The sequence below is a fragment of the Saccostrea echinata genome, unplaced genomic scaffold (assembly GCF_033153115.1).
Source record: "Saccostrea echinata isolate AGI-Se365-2 ecotype Australia unplaced genomic scaffold, CSIRO_AGI_Sech_v1 ptg000020l, whole genome shotgun sequence".
In the NCBI taxonomy this organism is placed as follows: domain Eukaryota; kingdom Metazoa; phylum Mollusca; class Bivalvia; order Ostreida; family Ostreidae; genus Saccostrea; species Saccostrea echinata.
The window spans coordinates 5,975,888-5,997,636 of NW_026889769.1; the positions used below are offsets into that span (position 1 = coordinate 5,975,888).

The following is a 21,749-nucleotide window of genomic DNA, read 5'->3' on the forward strand; positions in this document are numbered from 1 at the left end:
CAAAGAAGAAGGTTTTCAAAGAATTAATGCTTTTTCACTATATAATCTATAGAGCCCCGCCCTAACACCAGAACCCCTGACCCTGGGGCCATGAATTTCACAATTTTGAAAGAGGCACTCTTGCTTATCATAACTATGTACTTAGTTCCTTTATTTGATACCCAGGAGCAGAGAAGAAGATTTTCAAAGAATTAATGCATTTTCACTATATAATCAATAGAGCCCCGCCCTAACACCAGAACCCCTGAACCTGGGGCCATGAATTTCACAATTTTGGAAGAGGCACTCTTGCTCATCATAACTATGTACTTAGTAACTTTATTTCATACCCAGGAGCAGAGAAGAAGATTTTCAAAGAAATAACACACTTTCACTATATGATCTATATAGCCCCACCCTGGGGCCAGAACCCCTGACCCTGGGGCCATGAATTTCATAATTTTGGTAGAGGGCTCAATGCTTATTACAATCATGCCAACAGTTTGACTGCTTGATGTCCAGGAGTAAAGAAGAAGATTTTTAAAGATTGCATTATTTTTGGTGATTTTAGCCCAACCCCTCAGGCCCCAGGGGGGCAGGGACCATGAAATTCACAATTTTTGTTCCCCTTCACCCATAAATGCTGTATACCAAATTTGGATGTAATTGGTTCAGTGGTTCCAGAGAAGAAGCTAAAAATGTTCAAAAGTTTACGACCGACGAACGACGGACGACGACATACGAAAACGGATAGCAATAGGTCACCTGAGTTTACTCAGGTGACCTAAAAAAAATTGGTACTTATAGGATTTTCGAGTTTGCACAATTTTCCTTTTTTTTTTCCTTTTTTTTTTTTTGCTTGTCAAGTTTTTTCAGGTAAGTTGAAAATTTTTTCCTCGGGTTCCCCCCCCCCCCCACTTTCAAAAACGATGCTACGTCACTGGGTCATATATAGAAAACTTAAGATAATAAAAAAAATTGCAAATAAGAATTTTCAAACAAATTTAATGAAGCAACAGTGATTTACCTCGCAGTGATATGGTCTGTAATTTTGCATCAGAAAGGTTAAAAGATATGGTTGAAGTATCTGTGCATAAAAATAAATTTCTAAAAGAAATTCTCAATTTCAACATGTTTCACATGAGCTTGTTGATAAAAAAAAGATTTCATAAATATTTTTTCCTACAATAGCTTAAAAAAACGAAACTTGCTTTCTAAAATAGAAAATTTGACTTTGATTTGATACATGTATTGTTCATGTTTATTGATATTTATATAGATGTTAGTCACCAAATAGCATTTGAATTATTTTTATTTCTTTTTTCTTATAAAATCTGACTCAGAGGTATTAAATTTTGTAGTAATTTGTTTCAACTCAACTTTGGATGATCCACAGTAATCTTATCAAAATAAGGCAAAATTACTGACCATATAACTTCTTCGATTCAGAATTTTCCCACATTCCAGTTACAAATGTTAAATTAAGGTCTTTTCATTTTAAACATCCCGCATATCAACTGATAAAACAAAAACAGTCATTTTGTCAGGCATTAGACACATAATAAGTACTCCTTTGGTGTTTCAGAAATATCTGTGAATAAATAAATTTGATTGATACATGCATACTTTTTAACTTCAAAAGAATTATATATTAAGCTGCTCTGACACGTCAACCTTCAATAAAACAAATATATTATGGCACACAATTATGTCTACAATAGATAAATTAAGTACAAATTGACAGAATTGTGCTATCTACATGGATTGCTTATATTAAAGTTGTGTTTTGTCAAAAATATACCGGTAGTGAACATTAATTTTCATTTTTTGAAACAAAAAACATTTAAAACAAATTAACTAATTTTATGTCAATAACAGCAATTCCTCTAATATTCATTCAAATATCACTCATTACTCAAAAAGAATAAAAACCAATGCCTTCAATTACCATACCAGTAATAAAACAGCTGTGAAATAAAACACAATAATTTATGCATCATTCCCTGTCAATAATCTACATTTCATACAATTTCAGACAACATTACATCAGTGTTTGTGGTGAGTCCCCTTTGCCTTGTCTGTTTTAGAGCTCTTAGGCACATGTGATGATGTCTGGTGATGTCTGACATCATCAGCATGCCGGAAATTAGCCCTTCTTCTTCCTATATCTGCGTGATCAGTCCCTCGACTACCTGCACCATGTGTGTGGGCGGGGCCTGACTTCTTAGAGGTGCTATGGGAAACAGAACTGGAGGCAGCTTTAGGTTGCTCTTTGTGATCTTTGTGGTTAGGGTGCTTCTTAGCATAATAGGTTTTATGTACCTCCGTCATTGGAGAGTGAATGGAGTTATCGGATAACCCACCTATATTGTCATACCACGACATTGTGTCTTGATTATCATCACTCTCACAATTATCATAAGTAGAGAACTCATCTACATCTCGAGTTTTACTCTGTCTTGGCATCCCATTGAATTGACCTTGACCTCCATTTGACCCTGACCCTGTGGGTACATCAGCACCATAATCAGCTGATACTTTGACTGAGAAGTTTTTATCCTCTTTGTTTTTCTTACTTTCCTGTTCTTTCTTTTTATTGTTGTTCTTGTCTTCTTTAGACAGTTCGGATTTACTGAGTTCTAGTGCTATATTTAGCATTTCCTCCTCCTCCTTCTCACTAAGAGGTATATCAGGTCTGTACTTCTCAAAATAATCAGGGTTTCTTCTGTGTTCTACAAAAATTGACCAAAAACATCAAAATAATGAATGTCCTACAAGAACAAGAAATGAAATATTAGATTTATCATTTTTACATATAACCACACACTTGTCAAGTATAAGAAAAGGGAGGTAATTCAACAGTCGGTATAATTGCAAACTATTTTATTTTTCATGCTATCCTATCAAATGATATGCAAAACATATGGATATTTTTTTCCATATATAACAGACAATCATAATCAATTAAACATCATAAAACTTGTAGAAGCAACACTAGGAGGTAAATACCATAAAAACATGAAGTGACACTGGGTACATTTAAGTAAAGTAAATAAATAATTAATTTTTCTCAAAATGTTTCATCAGCTGTTAGGATCTCTGTGGCCAATGCATGCCAATGGTTTAAATGACCATTAATAAAAGATGCTTGTGATGAAAAAAAAATGCATTAGTTTTAAACTGAAAAAATTAAAAAAAAAAAAAAAAAGGGGGTGAAATAAACAACTTAAATTATTAAAGGTGACACTTAAAGGTGACCTTCAATCCTAAGCAAGTCCCCAAAATAATGTTTGAAGATCTTTGTAAAGGACAGACTCTTTCTAGATTTTCTTTTCCCAGGTCCAAAAGAATTTTTACTGTCAGCTGAAGAATTGTATCAATATCAAAGAATAAATATGTACATCAAGATTGACAACTAGAGTCTGTGAATCAATACAACTGATAAAGCTGGACAATGAAGCTCTGTTATGTAATCATAATTGTTGTGTATTTATTCAAAGAAACCAGGTAACAGTACAACACCTAATACATGTACTTTCCACATATCTTTATCTTGAACTTTTGACTTAATTTGCATGACCTTTGACTTGTTTGAGTGACCTCAAAATCAGTGTGCAGGGATTGACATTAACGGTTGTCCAATTGCCCGGGGGAAGTAAATTCTCAGTTCGGGCAAGTGAAACTGCTGATGTACTTGTCCGATCGGGCAAGTGAATATTTCTGATAGATTTTTTAAAATCTTACATTAGTTTATAAACAAAACAATAAATTGAACATTTGATTTCTACCAGGAATATGACATTGTTTTTGCATTCAGAAATTCCTAGATCATACCGTTTATCAAAAAATCGGGTTCATTATTCCGTTTTTCTGTTGTGGTAGCTAGTTGACAAAAAACGCTTTCCGTCTGAAAACTTTCTTTACATTCTTATGAAATAAGATATTATAAAATAGTTTATTTATTAACTCACAGAATATAAAGAACACCAGTTATTCGTGGCGCACGATGTATTCTGATCAGGACATGTATGTTTCGAAACATGGCAACTATTTTCCCTTAGCGTTGCTTCAGTTTTTCAGGGGGGGGGGGGAATCAAAATTCACAAAAAGATCGCATAAAAAATTATTTTCAAAAATATGAATTTTATTTTTAAGGAAATATTGCTGCATAGCAGTGTGTGTTTACAAATATTTAAAATGAAACATGAGCAGAAGATATTTTTTTCTGGCACTTAACTTGCAAAATATAAAGCAATATTTCACTTTATTTACAATAACAAATTAAGATACCAGTTCTCTTCTTTCTAAATTTTGGGCAACCAAGTTTTGCATTCGGACAAGTCAAAGTTTGAGTTCACTTGCCCGAAGGGCAAATGAATCTGAAAGTTAATGTCTATCCCTGGTGTGTATTTCCTTTTAAATATCTGATTAATCATCTCATCTGCCTATATTTTGAAAGTGATGTTACATGTGTATTAAGTTCTAACATATTAAAAGTCTTGACCTTGACTTTTACTACTGGCTAAGCCACTCCAAAATACATGTCTGTTGCAAAAATAATATCACAAGATTTGAAAAATAATACAAAAGCTACAATAATATATAAAATGTACATCTTCATGATTTCTCAATAAAATGTTGACAGCTTTATGAGGTAGGGCCCTCTCTAAACAGAAGAAATCCACTCACTAATTTCAATGCTGAAGATTTCTAGATAGTAAGAATCATAATAGATGAAAGATTGATAGACATTGTGTCAATTAAGTGTCTGGTTTTGATTCACAATTCAGGCAAAAGTCAATGCTTATTTCATTTTTCTTTTTTTTTTCTTCCTCTTTTTGGAAATGGCTTTCCTTCAAATAAACTTCTCTGTTTAAGTCTTAATAAGAACTTTAATTTCACATTTTGAATTGATGACAGTCCAGTAAAACATTCTTTAAATATCAATTATATCAAAAGACCTATAGCTGTAGTATATCAATGTACAATGATAGGCACTGTGAATTTAACAACTGATCAAGCCTGAATTATATTTATGCTTACTTAATGCATATCAACTTCTAAAATCTCTAAACATTCATACAATGTAACAAAAAGGAAGCATTTCCTCACATTATACAAAAGGGTTCCCGTAAATAGTCATGACATCATTAATGTGGATTTCAAAATTTTTCTTATTAACACTCACCTTCACTAGAATTTCCCATTGGTGCGTCACTGCTACTTTGAAACTGAAAATATAAATCAGCAATTAATCTTATCAAAAATAAGAAAGAGGCCCATGGGTCATCTGGCCAGACATGTTTTTGAGAAGATTTCAAAGGATTGTTTCCTATATATTACCATGTGAAACACTGACCCCTTAATGAGGCCCATCCTTGTCTCAGATGACATGATAAGCTTTCATAACAGGGGTATACTGGCATATCAATATGACTAATTGTGACACTGCTGTTCTTCAGATTTTAAAAGTTTTTCCCATATATTCCCCATGTCAAACTTTGTCCCCCTGTTGTGACCTCTTCCTAATCCTAAGGGCAATATTTGGAGTATATTTTAATCTTCACAACATTAAGATGCTTGGCTTTTAATATGACTAAATTTAGCCCTTATGCTTTTGAAAAGATCTATAAAGATTCTTTTCTACAATTTCCTATGTCCAACTTTGAGCCTTCCTCACTTGATCATGATTCCATTCTAGCCTTGGTGTGGGGATCATTTGAGAAAATTTGTATTTACGCAACATGAGAATCCTGGCATGTAAATATGACGAATTGTAGCCATTTTCTTCTAGAGAAAAAAAATTTAAACATATATCTTCACTTCATGCTGATGTTCAATCAATTAACATGACTAATTGTAGCCCTTCAGTTCATGGGAAGATTTTAAAAGGGCTGACTGGGGTTTTCATTGTGCAATATTTCGAGCAGCATAGTAATATCAATTATGTATTTACTCTATCAATGCAATTATTTTTATAAAATTTACCAAAATTAGCAAAATTAAGAAATCACAGGTTAAAAAATATAATTACAATTCTAAAGAACTGATTTTGAAAAGATTTTTCAACTGATAGGTAGATGGAACATCATAATAGTGTGCTTGTGATGTAGTGATAAACTGGAGTTCTATAAGAGAGGTATAAAGAAAAAGTATAAAATATATGTTCTTGAAATTTAAAACACAGGAATATAAAAATCTCGCAAATATTTTCTGAATTTTTTTCTTTAATTATTAGTATCAGTAATACATGTATTCTATAAAAACAGGAATTTTTTGTACCGGTATTTTTTTTAATACATTTTGAGATGCCCCCTCTTGAATATTGTAGAAATATAGAATTTTGTGTTTTTATACATACATGTAATGTACAAAATAGTATTACTCATCATATATTATAATTTCAGCAAAAAGTCTACTGTAGTACAAGTAATTGTAAAATTTGCTTTGATCGAAGGGCAAAAACTTGCACTTTCCTATACATGTATAATCCTATTGTAAATGTACCTGCATTTTGAGACGGTCTCTAAAAATAACCAGATATAAATTTTCCCTAAACTTGGCATGTACACTGAAGTCAATGTAAGTTACATATCATATAAGTTTAAACAATGTAAGTTACATATCATATAAGTTTAAAGAGTTTTTCTATTGTATTTTTCCACACAATAAACCCCAGTCAACTCCCTTAAAAGAGTTTTCCTAATATTATATTCCTGTGTTAAACTTTGACCCCTATTGTGGCCCAATCATAACCCTGGGGATCAATATTTTAACAAATTTGAATTTTCACTTTAAGGGTATGGTAATATATTACTCAATACAAATTGTAGCTCTTGTGTTCTTTAAAGAAAATTATTTAAGAGTTTTATAAGTGTCATTAAATACATGTATATAAAAAAATTAACAAAGACAGACATACAAACTTTAATCAAAAGTGCTCACATAAGCTTGGCTCAGGTGAGCTTAAAATCAGTTTTACTAATTTTAGATTTACAAATATAATTGAAGTTTCATGCCAAACTAATATTAAACAAGAATAAATTTGATTTTCAGTTGTTGTGTTCAAGTAAGGAGTTACATATAGCTGAAAACTGTCACAGGACATATAAAAGTTATGATGAACTTATCTTCAATAAACCTGTATATATACAGTATACACACACTTGTAACAAAGTGCCAGGGACGGACAATTTTGCTTCATCATAAACGTAATTCGTTATAACCATAAAGTTAACAATGTTTAAAAGCCAGGGGAAATGAAAACCACTTAGCTATATGCGTAAATTCATTATAAGCATGTTCACTATAAGCATGTTTTACTGTACACCCATCTAAATCTTTTTGATGCATATCTATTCATACCCCACCACTGACCAGGTTTGATAATCACAATTTGGTTACCCATATAATGCCAAAAGGGTTAAAGTGACCTGCAATATACACGTCCATTTGTGTCAATACACACCTTCCCCCAAAGATACAGCAACCGATAATGTTTGACAGTCCTAGGCTCCATAGTGTTAAAGTGTGAACCAGACTCAATTTGACTATAGATAGCTATAAAATTACACAAAGATGTCACAACCACCTACTTTTGGGTCCCTACTCACTTTCCCCTATAGATGCATCAACTGACAAAGTTTGATGTTTCTAGGTCATTTAATGGCAAAGATATGCTCAGAAAATTTGAGGGTTCTGGGTCTTTTACCCAGTCAAAATATGCAAAGAACATGATATGAATGGGAAAAGCTAAATCATTCCAAAATTATCTATTTCTTGACACCCCCCACCCCCCCCTTTAAAGATTCTTAAACTGACAAAGTTTGATGATTCTAAGCCTTACACTGTGCAAGATATGATTTAGACACAATTTACTATGTACAGCTATAAAAATTCATAAATGAGGTCACCACAACCTACTTTGACTGAGAAGTAGCCCTACTGCTCTAGTACTCATAAAAGTTAATGTCAAATCCTGCTAAAGATGCATCACACCTGACCAGGTTTAATGGTCTCACAGTATGCAAGATATGACCCAAACATAATTCAAATTTGGATATCCATAAAATTTCAAAATGAGGTCATCACAACCTACTTTTGGGTTGAAATACACTCCCTCCCCTCCCTCCCCAAAGATGCATTAACTGACCAGGTTAAATGGTCCTAGGCCTCAAATTGTATGATCAAAATACAGTCTGTCCATGTAGAGCCAAAAATTTCAAAATAAGGTCACCACAAACTACTTATTATTGCAACACACCTTCCCCCTTGATACATCAACTGACATGGTTTGATGGTTCTACTTATCATAGTGTGACAGATATGACCTGTTCATGAATTCAGAAAAACTCACAAATGGACAGGCAGACTAATGGGAAATGCCATATCATAATACAGCCTATCAAAAACAGGCATTTAAAAAAGTGTATACCACTACATCATCTTCATCATCAGAAATTTCAATGAAGTCCTCCGTCGGGAATGGTCTACTGCCTCCATTTGTTTGAGGTTCTACAAAAGTAGAATTTGAACAAAAACTACAGGTTCAATGACAGCTTAACATTACTGTCCTTAAATGATAAATCAATTAAGCCTGAAAGGCTTCAATGACGTCGAAGAAGAAAAACAATTTCAAAAGATCATTTTGAATTTGAAGATAGTAATAAGTCAAGTGAGTGACTCAGGAGAAATAATAAAAAAAAATAGTTTTAAACAAAACATCACAATTACAGTCTGGGGCCTTATATCATGGTCCGAATGGAGTAGGGTGCGAATTGACCAGACACCGTCAAACATGTTTATGCTAAATTCTTTTCAGTCAGTTGAAGAACTATGAAGGATTTCATGAATTTATATAATATTTTTTCTAATTGCCAATGTCATAGCGTTGTATTAGTGATTGCATCTAAACTACAACCAAGACTGTTCTGTTACAGCAGAGACATATAAGAGAGGGACCGCTGACTCATTTTCGCGCCAAATTATCTTCATGTTTTCGCAGCGCCCCCACCGGGAGGCATAGAAAGACTTCCTGTCATAACAGCTGCTGTGTTGTCTTCGCAGCCTTTGGGGTAAATATTGCGATTATATTCTATATTTTATTATATATAGCCTGTACGTCAATTACTATTTACATAAGTTGATATCTTAGATGTATTTTTCAAGCTATAACGAGTTATAAAAAAAAACAACGTAGAACTTTAGATCATCAGATGTTGACACGCAAGTCATGGTCACATCGATACAATAATTTGAGTTAAAATTTTGTCTTGTATAAAAGTTGTTCCCATATATCATCATGATAATTGTAGACTCAGGCCCGTAAGAACCGGTGAGCAAGGGGAAAATAATTTTGCCAGTATACAGGCACGTAGTTAAGTATCATTGTAAAAGGGGGGGGGGGGTACATCTGAAAATCTTGGACAAGCAAAACCAAAAAAAAAAAAAAAGAGTAGAATTGTCGGAAATCCTATTTCATGGAGAAGGGGGGGGGGGCAGCTTTCAGTGGATATTTTCAACAGTAAAAGGTTGTGTAAAAGGGTATGTTTGGAAAAGGGGAAAGCCCCCCCCCCCCCCCCCCGATACTACATGTTACATGTCAGAGTGTATACAAAGCTTAACATTAGAAACTACTGTACAGTTACTATAATGTGTCCCTTAAAAAAATATTTAAATTAAAGTCAGACAAACTATTTTTTTGGCTCAACCAAAATTTCTAAAATAGGTTGTGTCCCCAGAACTGAAATTCCTTCCCTCCTATGGGGCCTGAGAGTTTCTCAACATAAGACCTGATGATAGTCATGGAATGTATTATTTTATCTTAAATGTTGATGGTTTTATGTAGTCTGTCATGTGATTGAATTTTTGTATATCCAAGAGTGAATAATCAGCATGTTATTTTTTTACATCATGTAAACATGTAGATACTCATTATTCAATTTTATGAAAATTGGTTCTTCATGTTATCTCCAGGTATGAAATCAGTTTCCTCAGCAACAGATACAGCTTGCCAGCAGTGGAAATGCAGAATGCTTATTTTAATGTGGGACTTTATTCCTACCACCATAAATCTATTAAGTGAGTGGCAATTTTCTTTCTATTATTTCACAATGATTTTAAAAAATATATCAACCTGCTACATGTAACTGTTAACATCTAAATTTGCATCAGGATCGATGTCGAATGCTGCCATGATTTAAAGATAATTATGCTCTTTGTGAGGGGATGCTCCGCCTTTAGGTGCCCTTGTTTTAGGTGGAGAATGTTTTTTTAAAACTGCTTTTATAGTGTGTGTGTGTGTTTTTTTTTTTAAATATACATACAATTGCCCTAACCCAGGTTTCATCTCATGAAGCTATTAAATTCTTTATTCATTGATTTGCATTTTCCTATTTTCAGATATTATGGTACCTCTACTGATTGATTCTACAAGATTCTAAAGTTTCCTGTTGTCTTTCAAAAGACCTTGACCTGCTTTATAATGGTGTTTAAAGTGAGATCTTACGATGAAAAAGGCAACGAATAGTAGTTTAGTAAGCTGCAAAGCTTAAAATTGTACCATGCTGCTGCATCAAACATGGCCAAACTCGAAACGCCACTGAAACAAACATTGGCTTGTATTGCACTACTGTTGCGAGGTTTTTCAACAATACAGCAACTGAATTAATGATATCCTTAACTTTTAATGGTAAAATCTGAGCTATTTTCAGTCAAGGACATTTGTAAAGGCTTTTTTTATGACTTCTGAGAATTTAATGATTGAATATTTTTCCACATATTTTTCCACTCCTTGGACTGTAAATTCTGAGTAAAGAAAAGCTATGTGTGATGTACATTTCAAATTTCAATGTGAGGTATACAAACTGGAATTTACTACAAGGCCTAAATGTGTGACAATAAAACATTAAGTCAACCAATACATATTTTTGTCTTTTTTGAACACCTTTTTCAAGTACACACACACACACACACACACACACACACATATATATATATATATATATATATACAATGTTATGCTCATGCAAGAGTACATGTTTGTCATTTGAATTTGAATAAAGGACATAATAACCAAGTACCTCTACATATTCACAAAGAGTCTTTATCATCCTTTCTATGATTTTTTTCACATTCAGAATATTTAAATTGTATAAAGGTTTGTTACATATAAATATACTTTGTAGAAAATACAGGGTTTTTGTATGGGCAAAACATTCTTTAACTGTGTCAGCTTGCAGGGCTGATATACATGTATATAAAGTATTCATTAAATTTTATTTTTGGCTTAATAAATGTTAAGAATGCTTGAATTGATTAATATAAATAAATATACTGTTAACTTCAAATTATTTCATTTTTAATTAGAATGTAGATCTAACAGAAGGTCAGTCTTCCTGCATATAAGTACCACATAATAAGTCTAAGGTGTGCAATGTATAGAGGGCTCCTAAAACCATTAGCAGTACTTGAGTTGCATAGACCATGTGCACTGTGATGGGGTTTTCTTGATCAGCACCACTTTAGTTAATTTTTTTGCAATTGACTTTTTTTTTTGCAAAATGGCACCTGTAACAATGTTTTATAAATGCAGTAAATGATAAAATGTATGAGTTGCTTGATTAGACTACAAGTCACAATTTATGCTTGGTTTCATGATGGTGTATTTTGTGTTTTTAGATATGTTATAATAAAAAAAAAAAATAATATATTTTATATACCACAATATGATATTTTAAAAAAAGGGCTTATTTCAGCACTTTTTATTTTAATTTTAATGAATGTATACAGATATATTTATATAACGATATAAAAAAAAAAAAATACGGGAAATACACAAACCTAGCTGCATGAAATCTAGCACGTAACGTTACGTGCATGTATAGGTAACCACTAAATAAAATAATACATGCCAGTGCAAAACCAACACTGCAAACAAATGGCCTCGTCAAAAAAGGTCTTCTTATCCTACACTATAAAATGCATATTACAGTGTATTTCTCATTGTAGATGTTGTACAGAAGACAAGCCATCATGAAAAAATGCAACTCGAGTCGGGGTTAGAAGATCGATTCCATCTATTTACTGTAGATAAATTTGTTCTCAATTCTTTGTCGTCATGAAAATGAAAGTAACTCATCCCCCTGCGATTAATGCCACGAGTAAATTTTGCTTAAAATCGGAGTTGTAGCGATGTTTACTACCCGTTCTATGATGAAACGCCATACTGTTTATAGTTTCTATGCCTCCCGGTGAGGGCGCTGCGAAAATCGGAACATCATTTTTCCATTCGGAATTAGAGTACCCAACTTAAAGTGAAAAGTCTAGAAACGTCCCGAATGAGTCAGCGGTCCCTCTCTTATATGTCTCTGGTTACAGTTACGATCGAGTTACGATCGGGCGTGGTATACGGTATACTGGGAAATGGAGGAAATAGAGAAATACAGTAATACTGGTCAATATCATCGGTTTTTAGGATAGAGTTGGTTAGAAGATTGTATAAGTAAAGCTAAGATTTAGAAATTCAATCTTTTTAGTCTTGTAGTATTCGTGTTTATGTAATTTTGTAATTATTTTACCTCCTGTTGTGTTGTTTATGTTACACGGTTATCGTTCCGAAATGTTATTCATGTCATTCAACGCACCCTTTCTGTAGAAATTCATCCGCAACAACCATCACGTTTTTCTTGTGTGAGAATAAAACATAATATTGTTGTTTTGCAATAGAATTAATTGCAGATATAATTGATGCAATTTTATTTTCAAGCTGTTATTCATTTTGAGCGTTTTCAAAGAAATTGGTTTATAGCTATTGCTATTTTCTATTGCGGATGCATCGACTGACACATTCGGTCGCGTACATATCCGGTCGCGATTTCAACTGGGCGCTTGCTAGATGACGTTCGAGCTCCAAGAGCTCGACGTCATAAAAATTCTGTAATTAAAAAAACACTAGAAAAGTGACAGTCAAACACTGATGTATCATGTATTTAAACAATGATTTTAACCTATTAAGATTGGAGGTGACCTCAACTTCTCTTGTCTCTCTCAGAATCTCTAGTTTTCCTCCAATTTACCTACTGTTTATTTTCATTTTAAAAATAGCTAAATTATTGCATCAATCAATTTGCATTGGTTATATCCACAGTCTACACACCCCCTGATCCTGACCTTTATACAAGTGATGCAAAAATCTAGGTGTGCCTTCCTCAAACTTGTCTTTTTCACTTAATGATGTAGCTTATCTAGGAGTAACTAACTCTATGAAATATCATTGCTTAACAATACAATTTTATCCTTGTCTAAGTCTAGGCCTGTGAAACATCATTTACAACACAATATTCTATCTTGTCTAGGAATATGCCTATTTGTGTTTATTTATCAAAACCATTTCCTACCTTGTCTGGGTGTGGATCTATGATCTACATTCACAGGATGGCGCTGCGGTCTGTTTCGCGGATGCTGATGATGGCGTGACCTTGAGGAACGATGAAAATGTCCCCCTAGACCTGGTTGGTGGAAGTGGAACAGGTGGTCAAAAGGTGACCTCATACCAAAAGAGTCCTCTTCCATAAATGTCGGGAAGTGGTCATCATGATCAGCGAAGAAGGACGAGTGAAATGGACTAGATGTGAAGGAGGAAAAACCGAAACCTGGACCATTGGAGAACATAAATGTAGTGTGACCTCTTCTCTCTGAAAATACATATGTACATTTACCAGATTATTTCATCTCTTTTGACATCTTTGTTCAAGACCTCAAAGTTTTTAATCTTTAATATGTTTTATTAACTTTCAACCTTTTGACTGAATAAGAAAATATCTAAAATATTATAATCAAAAGTAGTACAATATATAATTATGATTAATTATATATGTACTATCCTTTAAAGGGGCCTGGACACAGATTTGAAGATAACATTTTCTGTATACCGGTAATATCAGGACTTGTATGTTGCTATAGATTTTACACGGAAATATAATAAAAGCATGTTCAGAAGCTTCTTTGATCCGGAAATAATTGAAACTACGAATTTCAGGGCGCATTTGATTGACACATCCTTGCACTTTCACAAAGTAAACTTTATCCTTAATACTTAAGAAAAATAGAAATGTTGTTGTGTATTTATGAAAAATATTAAAACTATAATCCAGAAAATTCAGAGAAGAAATGTGAGAAAGCAAAACCAACTCACCAGTATTGTCAGTCCAAACTCAGTGATGTTTGCAGAGTTAACAAATTGAACACACCCAGTGAAACGTAAACATTAACAATAACAGAGTTTGTGCTCTATTTACAAAAACGGATGTTTGATGTGATGTACAGAAGAATGTCATTGTCATTGAATTCCAAGAATATTCATGTAAGTTCAATTCATTTAACTGGTTTTACTTTTTGAATAAGCATAAAAAATTATAATGTAAACAATGTAACTGTGTTTAGTCCCCTTTAATTAAAACCTCTGAAAAAAATTACAATTTCTTCAATCTTATCAAATCCAAAAAATTATTGCTCTGTCAATCCCATTTGCATTGGGACAATTGTCTGCTTATTTCTAATTTTAAAAGGGCCAATCCTTTATTTTAATTTGAAATTTCAAATTCTGTTTTTCCAAATAATTGACCTATGGATGGCCCAAGTTTCTTCCCTATCCAGTTAGAATTCAATTGTTTTGTACTATTCATGGTGACAATTTTGACTACTACAGACAGAAATTATAACCATGTCTAAACATGTTTCCTGCACGTTATTAGTGTTAAGTTAAATTTTCAGAATGTCAGTAATCTACTTTACTACCATTAATCATACTTACGGTTACCACCTCCAACAAGCCAGGGGAAAAGCCTAAACAATATATCCATCTGTAAAGAGAAAATTACAGTAGGTTATTTTACTTTCAAATTTCATTAAATATCCCTAATGGCAAAGACTTAGAATCCTACATCTACAGAAAGGCCTCATGTGAATTCCATTTGAAAGTTTTCATGTGAGATTCACTTAGAAAGAGTTTCAGTACCTTTCAGTATCCACTCACTGGAATCCTCCACAACTTCAACATTAAGGGGTTGGTTTCCAGTTTTTCTTTGTTTTAATAAATGTTATAATAAATCACCTACATAATACAGGACAGAACTCACCGTGGCAGTGTCATCAAAGGCTCCAACATCTGAAGAATCATCGTGCAAACCTACAGCCTCAGGTCCTGTGGGTAAAACAGAGAAAATAACTAATGAAAACATTACTCCTTATCTAAACTTACAGAAATATCACAATTTCAATGGCATAATATGATATCTGGAAACACCACACTTAGGTATGAGGATTTAATTATACTGGTACCCTCTGTAAGGTACTTGTAGGCATATCCAATTTCCTGAAACTTCTCTTTTGCATCTTCACTTTGGTTCTATAAGTAAAGTGTATTTCATTTTTATTTAATTTGAAACTTGATTTAAAAAACAAAGACATATCCAACAAAATAATGACAAACTAAGTAATACATATGGCACTGTTTATGAAAATTCTCAATTCATTTAAGTTTACTATTTCTATCAGCAAAAGAACAAATACATGTAAATGAAAAACACTAAAACCATAATTCAAATTCCAGAACAGCACTTAGGCTAACAAAAAAAACAAAAGGCCCAAGGGCCTTAACGGTCACCTGAGTATAATACAACAATTTAGAGGATCCATAGAGTATAAAATGAACTGAAAGGTGAAGCTTTGTTGCCCAAAAGCAAGAAAAATAGGGTGATCAGGATCAACAAAATAATTAGTCTAGTATTCATTAACAGTTCATACATTAGGTTCTAATCTGTTCCCCATTTATTACTATCACGATACAGTGTATTAACAAACTATCAATGCTTCTGTACCATTTTAATTCCTTGTTGACATCTCTTACATTGGCCTCTCTTAGTCTTTGATGAATGTACATTTAAAAAGACAAGTTATTTTTGTCTCATTTTTATTTATCTATTACTTACAAGTCTACCTAATCATAAAAACTATGAAAGTACTTTTTGTATTATACAATAAAAATTCTTGCATAATTCTCTTATTCTATTAACCTTTCAAGTACATTATTTACAGTGATTAATTATCAAAAGTAAATGGCAAAGGGGAATAACTCCTCTCAGTAGAATACAAATTAATAGAGCCCTGGCCAGGGCCAGAACACTTGACCAAATGGTCCAGATATTCAAAAATCTGGTAAAAATACTATTCCTTATTAAAACTTTTACTCTTTTTGCCTCTGATATGCCCAGGTGCAGAGAAGATTTTTAAAGAAATAATGCATTTTTATTACAGATTCACTATATTATCAATAGAGCCCCCCCCCCCCTCCACAGCAAGAAACATTAGAGCCTCTCACCCTGGAACCAGAAGTTTGCTCATCATAAGTAATCACTTTATCTGCTTAACACTAAGAGCAGACAGGATTATTTAATAGAATTAATGCATTTTCACTATATTATCAAGAGCCCCACCCTTACACCAGCACATCAGACCCAGGGATCATGCAATTCACTACTCTGGAAGAAGCACTCTTGCTCATCATAACTATACACTTAGCTTCTTTGCTTTTTAACCAGGAGCAGAAAAGAATATTTTCAAAGAAATTTTGCTTTTTCACTATATAATCAATAGAGCACCCCCCCCCCCCCCACCTCTTTTCACCAGAACCCTTGACCCTGGGGCCATGAAATTCAAAATTTTGGAAGAGGCATCCTTGCTTAGCATAACAATGTACTTAATTTGTTTAAATAATACCCAGGGACAGAGAAGAAGATTTTCAAAGAAATAATTCACCTTCACTATAGGATCTATATAACCCCACCCTAACACCAGAACCCCTGATCCTTGGGCCATGAATTTCACAATTTTGGAAGAGGCATCCTTGCTTATCATAACAATGTACTTATTTTGTTTAAATAATACCCAGGAGCAGAGAAGAAGATTTTTAAAGCATAAATGCATTTTCACTATATAATAAATAGAGCCCCACCCTAACACCAGAATCCCTGATCCAGGGGCCATGAAATTCATAATTTTGGAAGAGGGATCCTTGCTTATCATAACTATGTATTTAATTTGTTTAAATAATACCCAGGAGTAGAGAAGAAGATTTTCAAAGAAATAATGCACTTTCACTATATAATCTATATAGCCCTGCCCTAGCACCAGAACCCCTGACCCTGGGGCCATGAATTTCACAATTTTGGTTGAGTCACTCTTGCTTATTATAACTATGTATTTAATTTGTTTAAAAAATACCCAGGAGTAGAGAAGAAGATTTTCAAAGAAATAATGCACTTTCACTATATGATCTATATAGCCCCGCCCTAGCACCAGAACCCCTGACTCTGGGTCTATGAATTTCACAATTTTGGTAGAGTCACTCTTGCTTATCATAACTATGTATTTAATTTGTTTCAATAACACCCAAGAGTAGAGAAGAAGATTTTCAAAGACATAATGCACTTTCACTATATGATCTATATAGCCCCGCCCTAGCACCAGAACCCCTGACCCTGGGGCCATGAATTTCACAAATTTTGGTAGAGGGCTCAATGGTTATTACAATCATGCCAACGGTTTGACTGCTTGATGTCCAGGAGTAAAGAAGAAGATTTTTAAAGATTGCATTAAGCCCCACCCCTCAGGCCCCAGGGGGGCAGGGACCATGAAATTCACAAATTTTGTTCCCCTTCACCCATAGATGCTTTATACCAAATTTGGTTGAAATTGTTTGAGCGGTTCTAGAGAAGAAGTTAAAAATGTTCAAAAGTTAACGCACGATGGACAACGACAGACGAAAACAGATAGCAATAGGTCACCTGAGTGACTCAGGTGACCTAAAAAAGAAAAGAAAAGAAAAACAGAAGTTTCTAACAAGACTGTATTTAACAGAAAATTTTATTTTTAGTAACCATGGCAACACTGTTCATCGAAATCAAAAACCAATAAACAGAACTATGTATCTTAGTGTAGGCTACTTGTGTATCAAGTTATATTGAAATCAGACCAAAAGTGTAGGAGGAGTAGTGTTTTGAAAAATTGTTTACAGACAGAGGGACAGACAACAGACACCTTACTATAGCATAAGTTTGTCTGGTCTCTGACCAGTTGAGCTAAATATAAATAAATTAAATATAAATAATAAATAAGGGTAATGAACAAAATTTTTAGGAAAGTCCAAATAAAAAATCACCTTATCAGGATGGTACTGTAAAGCCAACTTCCTATAGCTTTTCTTTATTTGCTCTGCAACAAAAATGACACATTGTGGTATAAAATTGAAAATCAAATCAGAAAAACTTTGTGTACAGAGCAAATTAGGGATGGGTATCGGCAAATGTTTTGTATTGTGATATATCACAATTTTTTCCCAAAAATATCACAATAAATTGTGATATTTTTACAAATTTTTACTACAATTTCAAATGAATTTCCATAATATTTCTTTAAAATATGCTATAAAAACATATAACTTTACTTTTTAAATTTTTATTTATTTAATATAAAGCATGTTTGGATGCCTTGTTTAACTATTTTCAACATTTTTTACACTTCCTGTAATTGTCATTCAATAGTTTGAACAAATAAATGAACAATTTCCGGAATCTATAGTAGGGCTGAAACGATTCACCAAAATATCGATATTGTTCAATATCACTGCTCGATTCAATGTTCGATTCACTATCTCGATTTTCGGTTTGGTACGTTTTTTTATAATCGGGTTTGGTTATTCCTTGAAATAGGTCGGGTTTGACCTCATTTTAATACTTCGACACACACGAGGGAGAAAATCGCGATGGAGAAAGTTTCAGAGCAGGCTGCCATTGCTAGTATTGACACGAACAAAGTGCTCTTTTAATCTACAGAAGCACATTGAGTAATGCTCTTTATTGTATCACCACCTTTTACTTGCCTTTTGAAATCTGATGTTTTCTTTACTCTTATGATTTGTTTCTTTTTAAAATGTATCATATTGAAAAAATTGAATTGTGACACAAGTATCGCGATATGTACTGTATTGTGGAGTGGGCGTATCATTTCCACTGATTATTACTGATATTAGTTACACCTTTTATAACCGGTATTTATTTTCTTGGAATTACTTTGTGTAATTTCAATTTGTACTTATTAAATTGTTAATAATTAAATTTATAGAACATCTGTTACTGTTTGTGTATTTCTGATTATAGTAGAACCCCATAATGCTGGTCAATTCCTGTTATTAGCCTGACCTTACATTCAATCACGGCGGTAAAAATTGTCGATAGCACTGGTTCTCTGCCCTTGATTCCAGTTGCTGCCGCTAGGAATTACAAGGACAGGTAACCACTGCCACCATGACAGTGGAAAATCTCACTGCTTTGTCGCGCATAGTTATTACGCATTCTAAAAATAAATAGCATCCATGCTTGTGGAGAAGAATGCTAGGTGGATCCAGTGATCTAAATAACAGAGATGAAAAACATAGCATATGTTAATTGAAGAATAAACAATGAAAAACGTGTGAAATATTCAAATATGATGTATTGACTGAGTATACATAGTTTATAAATGTCACAATTAATGAACTCGAGAATGTTCCAGAAGTGTTAACAAAGCGATCCTGACGCATAAATACATAAATATTTAGTGATTTGTTTAGTTTGAGAGGCGAGTTAAGCGCTTTCATTCCCTGTAAACTTGAAGACATAAATAAAGGTAAAGAACATGTTATGTCGTATATAGTTGAATCAATGATTTACCATACCAATATGTGAATGGCAAATATGCAAGTAAATAATCATAGATTTGAGTTTTTTTAATAAGGCCTATGGTATCGCTTGCCAATAATTCGTAATGGTTTACTTTCTTTGTTAACAGCAGTGTGAAGTGCAGAAAGGTTTCTTTACAACAGCACTATGGATTTACGCTACTCCAGCATGCTAGAGGTTTACGGCGAGATACTTTTGACTTGGCGCCGCGTAACCTCTAGCATCCATTTTAAAAATTCTCGCCGCTGAAATTCCAAGTGGAAATAAATTGTTTAATTAAAAATTCAGGCTTTAAACATTAACGAATGACACGAAACAATAAAATATTCACTATTTGCGATAAAACTTACACATAAAACAATGTTAATCTCTCTTATTAGCGATAAACAGGGAATTATTTAATCTTAGACTAATTATAAATCTCGGATTTTCAGAAAATTTTGAAATCAGGTGTAGTGCCTGAAAACTAACTTAGTTTTGCTTGAAATATCAGTTTTCACTGTAGTAGATACTGTCTAAATGGGTAAGTGTGTATATAAGAAGCTAATATAATTGAATTATTGTTTATTTTTATTCATTCATGTTTTTATTGTGTTCCAATTTCATATTTTTATTGTTTATTTTCAGTCATAATTATTATTTCTAGGGTAAATGTCTTTTATGCAGTGTATCTGGTGTTCTAGTGTTGTATCTGTAGAAAATAATGACGCATGCGCAGATGGGGGTTAGTCGATGCCTGGCATCAAAAAACGACTAACCCCCATCTGCGCATGCGTCATTATTTTCTCGCTAAATTCTGCAGTTTTCTGCAATCAGACGGCGATATTAAAATAATCCATCGAATGTCCGTCATTAAATTATCCTACGACTCCACTGTTATCGCAGAACGTTCCTTCCTAGTTGTAGATATCCATTAAACATCGCCAACAACGCACGGCTTCATAGTCCCCATGAATGAAGACCCGACTAAAGAAATGACTCGCAGCAAACGAAAATACATACCGATGCGTATTCAGCACGACAACTGCACACACCTACATATGTTTTCACAACCGTAACAACTTTTAAATCCAACGAAACGCCCAGAAAAACGCAGCGATGTAAACACTACCAAATTTACAGCAGCTTCCTAATGCAGACAACCACTACTCGACGTCACAGTCGTAAAATACGACGTCACAGGTACACTGTTTTCCCGAACTTTTCTAAAGCAAAATGGCGATTAAGCATTGTGCGTAATATAAGGCATACTGTCTTTGTTGTTCAACACACGTACTTTTAATTGTTTGCAAAAAGTTCTCCTTTAACCAGGTAATTAAATTTCACAAGAGGAAAGGAAACTGGAATGTCTTTAGTACAGAAATCGGTCTTTGAAAATTGAAGATCCATGATCCGCCCACTTGTTTCACCTCCAGCTAAGAGGTGCATATTTAGTGTGCAAATCGAGAGTTTTCGAGCCATTGTGACGTCACCCTCAATAATTTGTAACAGATCATTGAAATCTTACAAATGAATCAATAAAAAAAAGTAATAAAGAGTTAAACTGTGGAAAACATTAGTTTGAAGTCTTTGTGTACTATAAACAAATTATTACTGATTAATCAGGTGTAAGGCACAACGATTCTCCACAAGACAGCATTGATATAGTAGTACTTGATGCACATGTAATACAATATGATAGCAGTTGATGTACATGTAAATATACTGTAGATAATCCGTTTATTTGAGATACCCCACCTGCCCCCGAAATAAATTTGTATTGAACCCTTTTATCGATTGATTTGTGTATGATCTAGAACTAACGAGAAGTGGATTGACTGGAACGGGGGGGGGGACTTCTTATCGTTTATACAGGTGCCTTAGCAAATAGCAAATGGATTTCTGTTAAAATATCTATAAATCCCCAGCGATTTTATATGATATTGGATAACGATCCCCTTTTTAATATTAAATATTAAAATAAAAAATTCTAGATACCTACCCCCACCAGGAAAA

General features: G+C 33.5%; 1 protein-coding gene and 1 long non-coding RNA gene across 2 annotated transcripts in view; one reads left to right on the forward strand and one right to left on the reverse strand.

Moving 5' to 3' along the window:
* Positions 1-964: 964 nt before the first annotated feature.
* Positions 965-21,749, reverse strand: part of LOC133189989 (uncharacterized) — a 33,638-nt gene continuing 12,853 nt past the window's right edge. The window contains exons 4-11 of the mRNA XM_061325446.1: positions 18,197-18,249; positions 15,319-15,385; positions 15,117-15,181; positions 14,792-14,840; positions 13,377-13,673; positions 8,414-8,493; positions 5,168-5,210; positions 965-2,711 (exon numbers count right to left, since the gene is read on the reverse strand). Coding sequence (XP_061181430.1) covers positions 2,026-2,711; positions 5,168-5,210; positions 8,414-8,493; positions 13,377-13,673; positions 14,792-14,840; positions 15,117-15,181; positions 15,319-15,385; positions 18,197-18,249 — 1,340 coding nt within the window. The 3' untranslated portion in view covers positions 965-2,025. The remainder of the gene's footprint in view (positions 2,712-5,167; positions 5,211-8,413; positions 8,494-13,376; positions 13,674-14,791; positions 14,841-15,116; positions 15,182-15,318; positions 15,386-18,196; positions 18,250-21,749) is intronic.
* On the forward strand, positions 8,932-10,960 carry LOC133189996 (uncharacterized). Its single transcript, XR_009721545.1, has 3 exons — positions 8,932-9,053; positions 9,955-10,059; positions 10,381-10,960. It is a non-coding gene; the product is annotated as an uncharacterized LOC133189996 (long non-coding RNA).